Genomic DNA, 14,964 nt, shown 5'->3' with positions numbered 1-14,964 from the left:
GATGCTGGAGAGGGACTCTTCATTAGGGACTGTAGTGATAAGACAAGGGGTAATGGGTTGAAACTTAAACAGGGGAAGTTTAGACTGGACATAAGGAGGAAGTTCTTTACTGTAAGGGTGGTGAGGCACTGGAATGGGTTGCCCAAGGAAGGTTATGAATGCTTCATCCCTGGTGGTGTTCAAGGCCGGGTTGGACAGAGCCTTGTGTGACATGATTTGGTGTGAGGTGTCCCTGCCAATGTCAGGTGGGTTGGAACTAGATGACCTTTAGGTCCTTTTCAACCCTAACTTTTCCATGGTTCTATGATTCTATAATTCTATGATTCTACATAGAACATTTCTCCAAAATGCAAATCAGTAATTTGTCACATGAATCTTCATTAACGCCATTTATCAAGTACCTAGGACTGAACTATGCTATTCAGAAGAAGGATCTACGGCCACAAATGCTTTTTACAATACTTAAACTATATTATTTATTTATTTTTTAATCAGAAAGTTTATATCTTAATAAAGATAGTGGTAAATATACCTAAAAGTAATATTTAAACTTCACAATTTTTGCTAATGTCTACCTCATGCGTAGACCAAACCTCAGCTGCTCCCTGAGATAATCCTAAGATGCATAGCAATAAATCAGAAGGAGAATTTTAAGTTAACAAGATGGGGTTCTTCGGCTATCATAGTCATTGGTTTAGAAAAAGTACTGAAATAAAACAGAAATATTCAGAGTGATTAATTCTTTATATGTTTTGCCAGAACTTCCCTATTCATAAACTAAATAGAAAATGTCTTTCCCCACCAGCTTTACAGCAATTTAGAACATCAGTCTGAATTCTTGTATTTCACATTCCAACTTTTATGATATTCCTGTATTCTGGACACTTTCTTTGCTGAAATTCAGCCTATTGTATTTTTATGCAGAAGCCTGACACATTTTTTAAACCACAGTACTTGGCAGGGCTGAAGTCACAATGTTATCTTACTGGTAAATTGTGGCAGTCAAATAACTCACACAAAATGGGGTTTCTTGACTTTTGTAAGATGGGGCACTATCAATTCTTATGAGCATCACACATTTGTTTTGAACTGGAGGATGTATGACTCTCATTTATATCATGAGCCTGAATGCAAGTTCAGGCTGCCCTGTGGTGAGTGTCTACATAACTGTTACTTATTTATCAATGGAGCATGAGTCAACTCTTTGAATGTAGTCATAGTAGGCAACAGGGAGGCTTTTTGATGACTGGAAAAAATCACTTATGATTTTTCTGCATGTATTTTTAAAGATGCCAAGCACTTGGCACTGGGAGTATTCTGTGTTCTAGTGGTAATTAATTCTGATCATTAAACTTTTTAGCTATGACACAAAACCTTAAATCTGAAAAAAACATATCCACCTACACATACATGTGACACTTCTTACATGCAGTCTCGTTGATTTAAACAGATTTAACTTCTGTGAGAAAATGCATTTAACTAATTGCAGAATGAGGTTTGAATAAACAAACTAAACTGAGGCCAAAAATTTAAATTGCATGACTTCGTATGATTCATATAATTGACATTCATATGGTTTGTTCTCAGAGAACCTTGAAAGCTCTCTGTCTTTGTATCTGCTCATGATTGTTTAACACCATAGATTATTTCTAGCTATTAAGCCTGGAGTATTTAACTTTAAGCTACATAAAAGGATATTGGTTCTAAGAGCAACACAATAAAATTCCTCCTGTTATGGATTTCAATTTCCATTTCTCAAAAATGGCAGTACTGATAAACACAGTGCTGATGTGCAAGAACATAACAGGTTTGATTCCAGGTATTAGTAAGTCTGACCTGCAGCAAAGAAATAGTAGTGCAAAGCATGGGTTTCCCCTCCCTTCTGAAAGGTTTGGGAATAATCTTGCCCAGGACCAAACGCAAACAGAGGTCTGGACTGCAGTTTTTGATTCCCTACCACAGAAACATTCCCTAAGTGACCAGGAATGTTAACTGCCTCATCCTTTTTTGCTCATGTAGAAAAGATGCAAGATGTGTTTACAGGTCTGAGGTGTTCTTGAAGAATTTTGACTCTCAGGCTCTTAGACTATAGGCAGACAATACCATAACACGTTAGACTGTAACATGTTCAAGCATGATACCTTTAAATGTAAATACACCCTTGCTCACATTTTTCTACTGAACTACCTGAAGACAGCAACTTCATGTGCGATTACAAGCTTATTGTGAATTTTTCTTATAGGGGAGAAGGTGTTTCCTATTCTGAAACATAAAACGCTTGGACAAAATGAAAAAAATGAAAATCACTCTGTATTTTGCAAGACAGAGACTATCTTCTAGGGGAGGCTGAGCAATATTCATTTTTTTTTTCATTCCAGTTGGGCTCATTTGAAGCAATAAGCAACATGCCAGGATGAACCATAACACTCCAGTATAATAGACTTAATGCTCTCAGGCCCATGTGCCTCCTTTAGTGGTATAAATGCAGTTGTGATGTTATGTTCTGTCGGTAATTATGCAGCTGACTGAAAATGAGATATTATTTTTATGTATACCAGCACTTAATGTACAAATAATTTTTTGCATGTGTAAGTATAAAATTAGGAATTCCTAATGTGAAAGTTATAGTTCAAGAGATTAATCTAAAAATATCCCAAACCTCCTAAAACCATTAAGAGCTGAATTTTTCTTATGTTACTGTAAAATCAGTTCTTTTTAGTACTAAGTTTAAAATTTTTAACATTTCTGAAAGTAACCTCATCTGGTATAATTTCCATTAAAACTTCGTTCCCAAAGAAAAATGTCAACCTTTAGTCCATCATATCATATAAATACTTAGAATACATCTTTACAAGATGAAAAGCTGTTTCCTTTTTATTTTTTATTCTTTTTTGTAAAAATAAAAGTCTGTATGTTCAATTATAAAATGTTCTAGTTCCTAGGACTGCTTGATGTGGTGTGAGTGCCTGATGTTTTCTTCCCAGTGCCCTTCACTTGAAAGAACGAAGCAGTAGATGGCAGCATACGGTGAAAAAATGTACTTCACATTAGAAATAGTACAATTAGTAATGTAATTGTACATAACCAGACTAACACAGTGTTGAAGACTGTGTCAGCAGCTCTACAGAAAGGAGGAAAACATGAAAAAAAAACCCTGTTTATAAGCATAGCTGCTCTAAATGTGTTACAAGAAGAAACAAATGTAAATGTACGGTGTGACATCTTGAAAGACTCAGAATTCTTCATGCTTAGCACTTCGCAAGTTGGGTATTTATTTATATTCCCAATATTATGTTAGGATCAAACTTGGAAACAAAAGTGGACAGCTTAATACATGTATTTCCTGGGTCATACTGCAGCTACATATGATGGCAAACGTCTCATTGCGCAGTGAATTTCCATACACTTTGGGGTCACTCATGAATCAATAACTGAGGGACAGAAAAAGAGGGACTGTCCCTGACCACAGCAGGACTATCAAAGATGCCGTAACTGGATTTGGATTTTAGTTCAAATTCTAGGAGTGGCTTTCATTGAAAAAAAAAAAAAAAAAGTGCTCATCTTTGAGATTTATGGTGCTTAAGAGACTTCATAGAACAAAAAGCACCTCTGCATTTTGCTGCTTCTTTTACATGAGAAAAAGTGAAATACAATTGGGATTAACATAGGAAGTTATACAAAAACAGGATGTAGATCCCTTTGGGGAACAAGGCAGAGTGATATGAAAATTTTGACAGGATCATATAAGAAACATGGTGTAATCCTCCTGTTACCTCCTACATGACTGGCAAATATGGCTTCATGGTAAGTTACATCTTAAAAGAATGTTTTTGTATGGTGAAATAACAGGCTGGCAGAATTCAGATGAAAATGTGATTGTGCTAAAATTTACTTTCTTAATTGATTGCCTTACCCTGTCTTCTAAAACACTTTTTTCTTTAAAGCACAGGTGTGAAAGACAACACTAACTTAATCAACATGGTCAGATCCTGAGGTCTCTTGGCATCTTCTCCTTGTAAAAATTCTCGAGTTTAAAGAAAAAATATTTTAATTAATGTCGCATAGTAAGAGTCTTTCTCCATAAAGCTTACCGAAATAACCTCCAGTTTTGCCTGAACAAGTAAAATAAGAATTCAAGGAACACCGTAATATCAGCAACATTTAGAAAAGTGCTATGAGGACTTAAATAAATAAATAAGTATAAAATAAAGATTTGATTCACCAACCAAAATGTATCACATTTCAAGTGGCATGACCCACTGTGAAAAAGCTGCACAAAAATTCATTGACATCTTCTAGGTGTGTTTGCACACCTCATAGTACACTGAATTTACCATAAAACATAATGCAGTGGGAAATGTAAACATTTCAAAGAGTTGCTGCCCTTGTAGTTACCATAAATTTTAGCTGCTTCTGTTAAGAATCAGTAAAGAAAAGCAGCAAGAAACTTGAACTCTATTTCTTAATCTACAAATCTATAAATTATTCTTCACAGAATGATTTGGCTTTCTCTAAATAGCTGAAATTTTAAAACCTAATATGAATCAAAAGTGTATGTGGAAGGGCAAATTATTTTAGTACATACAAACAAACAGTCTCTGCAAAACTGTCGTCTAAATAATACAACCTTTTGTCCCAACCCAGTAACAAGATTTGTGAAAGTGGACTCCTGAGCTCATCCAGGGATTCACTGAAGTCAGTAGCTGCACCTGAATCCCATTCTAGTGTGCAGCAAGACCAGGTCATTTTGTACTTGCAGGCATAACTGGTGCCTAAAATCACTTTGACAAACAAATGCATTTTAAATGAGTCATTACAGCTAATCTGAAAAACAATCTTCTAGAAAACAGCTATTCTGGTGATAATAGATTTCTGATTACCTTTGCACAGCGTGATTAAGGATAAGTTGGACACTGTTGAAGCAAGAGGGATGGAACGGCCAAGAAAAGCAGTAGAAAATCACAGCTGCTTTTTTTCACCTCAACAAAAAACAGATAGGCTTTGCAGAGCAGATGTTCAAGGACAAGAGTTTGGCCACAGCTTTGAGGGCTTAGCTGTTGTCTGTTAGCCAATTATTTATATTTAGAAAAAAAAAAAAAAGAAAAAAGAAAAGACAATGGTAATAGATTAAGGCTTTCCTTAATTAGCTTTTAACTGGCTGCTGGAAAAGGCTACCATAACTTACCTTTTGTTATTAAAATATATTTTAAATTCTGTAACCACATTTTGGTTTTGTAACAATCAAGCCAAATTTAAAACCAAATCCTTTCTGGTCCTTGCTGTTGAACAGTGTGTTTTAAGTATCCAGATATGCGGCACTACTTTGTAGAAGGTAAGACATGCAGGGTATTTACATTCTTCCCTTTCCAAATCCAGTCCAGACACTTCCATTTTCCAGTGTTTCTCATGGCCATTGGAGCAAAAGCCTGTTGATTTCATATTTTGTTAAGCTGATTTCAATTCTCATGTGATTAACGCTTGCCAAGTGTACATCCTCAAGTGCTAATATCAAAAAATCATTTGTCTATTTTGGAGACTGGTGAATAAAAGCCAGAACATAGAAATGTGTTAATTACAGAAGCAAGAAAATTCTTTATTCTGTAAAAATAAGTAATATAAAGATGCCAAAACCAATTCTTACTATCCAATCCTAAACTGTGTGGGGAAATATACCTGTTCAATCATGTGAATCCTTATTTCACAAGGATTGTCCATTTGTGTACCTCGCCAAACTCATACATTTTGAGTCAATTGTTATACTGTGAACCAAACACTCTATTGATCGCATGTGCTATTTCACCCTGACCATGAAATATAACAGCAGCATCCTAAATTCAGGATGAAGGTTATTCAGCTGTATACTTTTCATAAACCCAACACACCATGTACATCTGGATAACAAAGGCTTTCATGCTGCACCCTATAACTTCCTATAATGCTTGTCATGACTGTATTCAGCAAGGAGTACTCTGTATGTGCACACATGAACTTTACATAGGCATTCACACTGAGAAGACTAAATTTGACTATCCATAAGTGAATTTTTATTAAATATAGAATAATGTGTATGCGAACACCCCCCCATTTTTCTTTAATATCACCTTTGATATCTACTATTAATGTGAAAAGTATAATAGATACTGATTTTTAAATATAATTGTTGATGTACTCCTGTTTAGATTTTATTAATAAACATTATTAATAATTATTATATTATTAATAAACACAACACAATAAGTTGTCCTTGGAGACTAAGCATTTGAAATCCTCGAAATCTGCAGGTGTATACACCAGAAAGGAAGTAAAATCTTTGAAACAGTCCATCACCATTAAAAAGCATTTTGCTGAGTTTCCAGTGCAGAATAAATTTATTCCCACACCACCTAGTCTGACAAAAAACCCCAGAAACTATAAGAACAGTCTTCTTTACAGAAAGATCACCACACTGAGGATTTTCACAGAAGATACCTACATTGAAATCAGCTGCACAGAGGCATCCCCAATGTCTGTTCTGGGCAGTGTTTCAAGGACATGCCATTCAATATGCCATTTTTAAAAATTCATCCTGGGTAGAGCCCAATGCTAAACACGGCAAGAATAAGGGATCTTCTTTTCTACTAGTGTAGGTTTGCAGTCAAGCAACCAGCAGCAGGTTATCTCGCCATGCAGAGCAGAGGAACAACAGGCGTAGAGATAAACACGGGTAAGAATCAAGGTATATATTCTCCCAGCGTGTGCCAAGAAAACTTCTGCTGGTAAATAAAAGTTTGACCGCAGGTAAGGAGGCAGCAAGTTTTGAACAGCCAAAGCCACAGCACACATTAGCACTTAGTCTGTGGATCAGAAGGGCACACAATCAAAGCCAAAACAATCTGGAAGCCCAAAGCTAAAAGGAATAAGAAAATAATGAGGATCTTGTTTTTCCTAACCTGCAGGAGATCTAGGCTCAAGCCAAAATCTTCTACTTTTTTGTACTTTGCAAGCTTACTATGCTAGAAATGAAAATACGGTCTTTGTCTGAACATATTTACTAGTAAGAACCCACCACCAAGTCTCACTACAGAATGCGGTAAGTTGCAGCCTGCAAAACTTTAGGAGAGAGTTGATTTTGGAAAAAAATTAATTTCACCCATCAAAATTTACAAAAAGCAAGGGACTCTCTATTGTATCCCTACAACCTACACATCAGCAGAGATTTTTTGAATATGCAATGTTAGTCTACAAAGTAGAAAAAAAAAAAATCTCTCCAAAATCGTATACATTAAAAATTATATAATAAATGAATATTCACAGATATGTTCAGCATGATATATCCATCACAACAAAAGTCAAATAAATACTTATTTAAGGTGAATTAACACTCAATGTCTAACTCCAAAGGAAGTGAACCACACCTCTGCAAAGCCAGGTGTTAAGAGTCCCTCAAATATTAGTAGAGAAACCTAAATTTAAAAGGGATATTTAATACCTTAGAGAGGGTCTGTGCTCTTCTCAGGATCTGGAAAAGTAGGCTATCATCTTCTAGTGTAACGTATGTTCTTATTTGAGAATTTGTGCTGCATTGTGCTCAATGACAGAGTGCAGAGCTCTCTATTTGCTATAGTTATGCACTGGTGATAAATTACAAGTGAATTTATTTTTGTACAAGTGAACAATCTTAAATGTAAATGTTTATTAGAACTTCTTTTACTGCCTCAATCGAAGACATTAGTTAACTTGCTATTATTGCAGTGCAGTAAATGACAGTTGGCCTCTATTTTACTTTTTATAAACTTGTTATAATAGTATATACTTATGATAACCACACTTTATATTTTAATATTTTATCCCAGATTTTCTGCTGGTCAGTTATCAGCAGTGTTTGAATTTGTGAACAGATGGAAAAGGAGTTATGCTAAGGCTTTTCAGCCTAGGAAAAGCTTAGAAGAGTCTAGATCTCTGTGCTTCTTGAGGCAGTGGAAACAGCAAGTGTAAGAGGGAACAGAAAGTATGTGAAGTTTCTAGGACATCCAAGGTTTTCTACACATGCTGACAGCTGAAAGAAGGATTCTTCTGTAGATGGACAATGGCAAAAGTAAGGACCATGCTCCTAAAAGCTGTATGTAGCTATGACTGGATGCAGAAGGAGGGTCCTTGCTGTATCTGAGCTCTCAGACCTACCCTTCCTTGCCACTTAGCATGCACTGGCATCTGCAGGAAAGGGTCTGCCTGCTCAAAAGCTTCCCTCTTATCTTCAGTGTGTGAAACCACTTGCTGGTTTTGGCCTTAGAATGACATTCTCCCTTCAGTAGGGTAATACCTCTGTTTACAGTACACAGCAGTTCAGCCTCTCAAAAGGACTAGGGTGACTGGGTTTGGACATCATAAATTAGATTACATAATTCAACCATCTTTTTCTCTGGCTGCATCCTCCATAATGTTTAGGAAATGTTCTAAGTGATACTTCAAGAAACCTTCTTTCTAAGTAAAATGGAACATCTTTTTTAATTTATTTTCTCACCTAAACCCTCAACTGATAATAGTGTGTTTCTGAGTGTGAAACTTCTAGGATTACTTGCCATTGAAATGGCATCTTGAGACAATCTAATTATTAGTCCTTTTTCTTCCGTGGCACACACATACTGTTGTACAATCATGTAATGAATAGTATGAAATATCTTCACCTCCAATCTGATATCATGAGTGAAGTTAAGAAAATATAATCTTTGTACTCACCCCAGTCTTTGGTTTAGCTCCAGAGCTGGCTACTGAACAGGAAGACGCTACATCAGGAGCATGGATGTTAGGAGACAAGCTTGTTTGTGAATGACTTACTGAAGCAACATCCACTCCACTTTCAGAACCAGATTCAACATCCTGTAAAAAAATGTTGCAAGTCTCTTTAGTAATTGTGGCTATGAAAGAAAAATCTAGTTCTTCTAAATAAAGAAGTATTTAGACAGGCTCATTTAAATAGCTATGCTTAACTCTCTGTGTAAGAGTAAGTTCCCCTTATTGTTTTCCATTACGTACGCATTCACTTGCTGTTTTTTTCAATGTGGTGGTTTGCATTAGCTGCTGTTCTGAAATTATAAATCACCACTAACATCAAAGGTATAATTCCCCTAAATGTTATAATGCAAGGTAAGAGAAATCAGTTTCGGGCTGCAGAAATCTGACATTTTTCTCTGATGTTATTTCCTGTGTGCTCCCACCTTTTGTCTTTGGCAGCATTGCAAGCTCACTGAACATCTGTAAACCATTAGACAACTGAAATGACATCACCATACAGCAGTTTATAAAATTCAGAGATACAGCTCCCTCGATTTTGGAATCAGCAGACACTTCTCAGCCAAATGCTATTTCTGGTTAAAATGCCCTTACTTTTAATGACACTGATTACATTCCTTTTTTGAGAATAAAAAGAAGAAATATAGTATGTTTTATTGTTGAGGAAGTAAAAATATAGCTCATGTTTGATTTACTGCAAAGAGTGAGGGCAGGGGATTATACTGCTTGCAGATAAATTGTGACACATATCTGGCAAAGAGCTGTGTATGTGTAGAAACAGCCATATACTGTCAGGATTATTAGCTGAGGTGCAGCCTGTGCGACTATATCTACACAGTACAGAAAAAAAAGCCTGAACTGTTAACCTAGCCAACTCTGTGCAGACAAACTCAGTTTCATAATATCAAATTCTTAGAATAGAAGAAATATGGGGCAGAGATGTCTCTGGGGTTGTGCTCCTGAACTGGAAAGAAGTGGCAACCCTTTGATTTAGCAATTCCAGTTAAGTCTCTGGTCTGCCAAACAGTAGATGCCAGTTAGACAGGTGCCTCCGCACCAGATATGCAAGTGTGCTGTTTTCTGAAAAGGGTTAGAAATTGGAGACAAAGCTGCATTGCAGGTAGGACCATGCATTTGTGCCAGATATTTCCTGCCAGTGAGTCTTGGAATGCAATGGAAGCATTGGGAAATGCAGCAGAGCCATGGAAACGCCTCTGTAGAAGTCAGCTCAGGTACAGCTACTCTTAGAAGCTTCTGCTTAGCAGAGTTATGCTGCAGAACCACACTTCCTACCCTATTACCCATGTTTCTGAACAATATTCAAATGCTTTTTTTACTATAAAATCAATACGAGACTGAACACAATGCATGAACGTCCTGAAAACCAAATCTTTTTGATCCTCTGATTCATAATACTCAAAGGCCCAAAAATTCATAGAAAAATCGGTATATATAAATAGTATATATTCCATGCTTGATGAAAGCTATCTTTCTGGAGGGTTGCTCTACAGCACAGAAACAGGTGCCACTTCTGATTATCATTCAGGCTATCTTTTATAGGCTGCCTCAACTCTCTTTATTGCTGTAACAAATTAGCTAAAATGCTGGCACAGATTGGTGACATACAAAGAACAGATGTTAACACCGTACATCGTATTTCAGCTTTCCTGTACCATCAGTGCTCAAGAAGACACTGCAAGAACGTTGGTATCTGCAGGGAAAATGTTTAACTATTAAAAGTGTAATTATGTTCTGTCCTTTAAAAATGATATATATAATCTTCAGCTGACCAAACCCACTGAAACTTAAATAAATCTTTTCTCACCTAAAGAGCACTCACTTAATTATAGAGCAATAATGAAGCCTGACTTTAACAGGAAAACCCCATAATTATCTAAAAGAAAATACCCCTAACAAAAAGAAATTACCTGAATGTTCACCTAGAGATCTTGGTGCAGTATTTCTCAGGTTTCTTAAACTGAAAAACAGCTGCACCACATGTGGGTGAAATTAGCAGGAAGGTTGCATGAAAACACCTTGGGTCAGCTATTTCATGTTCTTCGTGGTTACGTATGCAAACATTTTTTCAGGAAGAAAGAATGTATCAATCATGTTTGTGAGCTGCCCAGTATTCCTTAAGACTACTCTTAGCAAAGAATTATCATATTTAAATAAATAAAATAATTGAAGAAATTTAAATAACTAAAGTACACACTTCTGCCAGAATCTTACTTTGAATGACAGAGGATTTGATATGTGTGCATGCCAAAAATCTCATGGACCCTCCCACTAGCAGAAAAACAAGACCTGTAGCTCAGATCTGCTTTTAGCTCTAACTACATAATTTCAAATGACATACAGATACGTTCTGAGACTTGCGTGATCCTGACTTTGTGCTGACTCTGCATTTACAGTAAGTGATAATTAGCGAGACAGATATTTTCTGAATTTTGTATATCTCCCTTTTTTCATGTCGAAGCTCTGAAGCTCTTAATTTATGAAATGGATTTATGAAATGATGATGCCAGAAGGAAACAATGAATGCCAATGTTACTGCCTTCAAAACATATAAAAAATACAAGAAAAATTCTTTACAAAAAGAGCTTTAGTTCTGAAACTAAGGAGCTGAAAAATATGAGGACTATAAGAGAAAAGGTGAAAAAAACCCAGAGTCTACTTAGAATAGTAAGAAAGAGTAAGCAAACTGGCTTACAGGTATATGCCTCCGTTTGTATGTCGGGGTGCTGGATGGGGAAGAGCCTGCACTGAGAGCATTTTCAATATCCTGGTCAAGCTGGTCCAGTTTCATAATTAACAGCACCATTGAATCCAGTCGTGATCGATCCCGATCTTCTGTTATTTCCTAAAGAACAGATTATACAATTTCTAACTCTGAAATGGCATTAGTTGGAAAGAGTAAGCTTAAGAAAGTTCAATTTCTAAATTTGGCATGAAATTACAGTGAATAATGAGAAAAATTTCTTTTTCAGGAAAAATACTGTATTGTGTAATCAGTTCACTGAACATTGACTTACCGCTGGGAAAATATTTTATATTAATATTTAATATACATCCATTATCAAAATTCAATTTTTAAATAACACAATTGTTTAACAGAAACTCATCATTACCATTTTCTTGATACACATATGCTTTAAAGAGTATGTAAACCATTCCTCCAAATATTCACCCCAAGTTAATTTGATTGCACAAATACAAACAATGAAGGCTAATGTATGATTGAAATGTAGAAAAGGACACTCAAAGAAGCCATTCTCCAGCTGAGGATAACCACAACTACTTTTCCTTGTGGAACTTATCAGCATAACCATGTTTTGTCAATTCTGAGAAGAAATTTGTGTCTTGGTTGGAAATTCTTGAGAATACATGATAATATTATAGTAAACACAAAATTGCAGATCCTCTGACAGGAAGGAGAGAAAGGTGAGGGGTATTCACAAAGCAGTCTGAAACACCTAGTTTATGAAGTTTATTTCCCTATACTCCATCTGTAGCAATTGGAGACAGAGAAGGTCCTCAAAACAGCAACTCAAAGCAAGACCTTCAGCTAGATGTACTAACTCTCAAGGAGTTCTTCCCCTCTTTTCCCTTTTTCATAGAAAGTTAATACAAAAGTTAGCAGTGAAACAACCTTCCTCAAAATTCAGGAATACCAAAAAACACACCGGTTCCTATGTGGATTTTCATAATAGGAAGTTAGAAAATATGAAGTTCCATTAACTCACTTAAAATAATATTTTTATAAATCCTTCTCAAGAAATGGAAACAAAGATGTTATAATTAATTTACTGTGTCCAAGAAGTAGGGAATATAAATGCACAAATCAGCCTTTTTTGGTAGTCAATAAACTGTAGTCAATAAACTACTGACAGTCAATAAACTGACTTCTCTAGTTAGTTAGATTCTATAAGCACGTTTTTTTATAGACTGCTTCAAAAACATTGCAAAACATTAATTAAATTATTCCTGCTAGGGTTAAAGAAAATGTATAGAAAAATAGTCATATTAAACATGGTGTACATGGTCTTTATGTGTAGACAGAGGTGATGAAGGCTAGTTAACTAAATCTTAGACAAACAGATATACAAATCTGTCAGTCCATGGCAGAGTTATGAACAGCACACTCAGCAAAGGCCAAACCCAGGAAAACTGTGTATTTTATTTCTTATTACAACATGATATTTTGGATTGGGTTGCTAACAAAGCTTATGAATTTGCAAGACCTCCTGATGAACCTGAACTGAATTTAGAATGACCCTGAGAGAATATTACCTCAAAACACCAAAACAATCAGTAGAATGGCGAGTTTCACTTTCTTTCAAACTGAAAACATAGTGTCCTGAATGATTCATAGAAACTCCATGTATCTTCACCTTAACTGATGTTAAATTGATGTCTGAAATTTGAAAATGTCAGAAGAATCATTTTTTCTAATTTGCATGGGTGCAGAAAACCCAATGGATCAAGTAAGTGTCTGCTAACAAAGGAGACATGACCTCCTTCGTGGCATGGGGCTGTTTGCCGTGGTGGGTGAGATTGTATCCAGCTTACCCATCCAGAGGGGGCCAGTACTATACCAAAACTAGCCTGCCACATAGCCCCCTAACTGTGTGTTTATTAGTTTTGCTTGGAAATACACCACTGGAAAGGTTAATCATTCTAAACTGTACACTTGACTTAAAAACCAAAAACTAATTGTCACGCTGCAACAAAATGAGTGGTAGTGAATGAGTGAGGTTTTTTAGTTTGCTTGGTTTGTTTGGGGTTTTTTTCAGACTAGACAGATAACAGGCATTTTACATGACAACAAAGAAACATCTGACATTTCCCCCAAAGAAATAGTTTGACTTTCCTGCCAAAAAAAGTATAAACTTGCTCAGCATGTAACAGATTGATAATGCTGGAGAATCTGCTGAAATGGAGAAGTGACAAAACATTGCTCAAAGTGATATTCAGGCTTGACACAACAGGCTGGCTTTGCAGGCAAACACCTCTTTCAGAAAACAATAATATTATCACTATGGAATTTAGCTATTCTGCTCAGAAGTCATAGCAATGGTCTGTGGTTCTGACTGCTGTTGACATCAACCTTGTCATAAGAAGTTTTAACACTTCAACTATAATTTTTACTTTTACAATTTACTCAACACAATAATCACCTTCTGTTTGGCTGGGGCTCTATTAAATTGTATACATGAAAGCCTAAGCATAATACCAAAATTTAACACATACAAATAAAAAAAGCTAATCTTGAGTTGGAAACCCAATACAACATACTAAATAAATATTATCAGAAGATTAATTTATGTTTACAGTTTTACCTTTGATATTATCTAATAAATTTCCTAGAGTTTTATAACCTATTTGTCTTTTTTGTATCTCCCTTGTGTGTATATTCTGAGACTTTATTACTGAAGTGTAATATGATCTAAAGCCAGGAAGATATTAGCAATTAATTTGTTTTCTTTTGAAAACACAGTATTTCCTTTGCATCCACTCTTTCACATGTTTCCTCAATGACACCTAGTTACCTTCCAAATTAGAATGCAAAAATATAAAAACCTTTACCATTATGAAGTTAAAACTTGGGCTATTACTATCTTAGTTTCTGTCTTAAGACATTTGCATTGGGCAATTCAGGAATGTATCACATATACAGTAGGTCAAACTTGAAATGTTATTTGTCTGGAGATTATATTTTTAACATGTCTCCACACAAAGAGGAAATACTTTAGGTCATGAACTGGAAAAAACAATATTTCTTTTAATTTGTATCCTCACTGGTGTGATAAAAAAGCTAGTTAAATTTGAATATATTCATATGTTTAGAACAGAAAACATTGTAACTGTTCCCAGAATGAAGAATACTTGAATTAATCCTAAATTAAATATTAAACGCCCAATGTTTCTAAACATTTCTAAAAAGTATAAAAGTACACCTTCCCCCCCAACCCCCCTCTTTTTTTTAAGGTTGAAACAGTTTTATCCCCATATTATCAGTACCTTACAGAAATTTTAACCTACTTGAACGAAGAAACTATTTAAGGAGTACACCACTATTTAAGTTTGGATTTAATACATCCATTTTGTCTTATCAGGGTAAAGCAACTGAAACACATACCCTTCACTCACTTGTTCTTTTAAACCCTGCATTTCTCTGAGTGTATTGTTGCC

At 35.6% G+C, this 14,964-nt stretch overlaps 1 protein-coding gene across 4 annotated transcripts in view; it reads right to left on the bottom strand.

Annotated features, from left to right (window-relative positions):
- The window catches only part of DLC1 (DLC1 Rho GTPase activating protein), a 216,435-nt gene that overhangs the window by 166,133 nt on the left and 35,338 nt on the right, over positions 1 to 14,964 (bottom strand). The window contains exons 2-4 of one of the 4 annotated variants that reach the window (XM_065696848.1): positions 11,483 to 11,632; positions 8,716 to 8,856; positions 6,677 to 6,749 (exon numbers count right to left, since the gene is read on the bottom strand). In XM_065696848.1, the coding sequence (XP_065552920.1) occupies positions 6,711 to 6,749; positions 8,716 to 8,856; positions 11,483 to 11,632 (330 nt within the window). In that variant the 3' untranslated portion in view covers positions 6,677 to 6,710. Of the gene's footprint in view, positions 1 to 6,676; positions 6,750 to 6,834; positions 6,887 to 8,715; positions 8,857 to 11,482; positions 11,633 to 14,964 lie in introns of those variants that run through there. The other 3 variants (XM_065696857.1, XM_065696821.1, XM_065696829.1) reach the window with 3 other exon arrangements.

Source organism: Lathamus discolor, chromosome 1 (genome assembly GCF_037157495.1).
Source record: "Lathamus discolor isolate bLatDis1 chromosome 1, bLatDis1.hap1, whole genome shotgun sequence".
In the NCBI taxonomy this organism is placed as follows: domain Eukaryota; kingdom Metazoa; phylum Chordata; class Aves; order Psittaciformes; family Psittacidae; genus Lathamus; species Lathamus discolor.
This window is presented reverse-complemented; position numbering and strand designations above follow the sequence as displayed.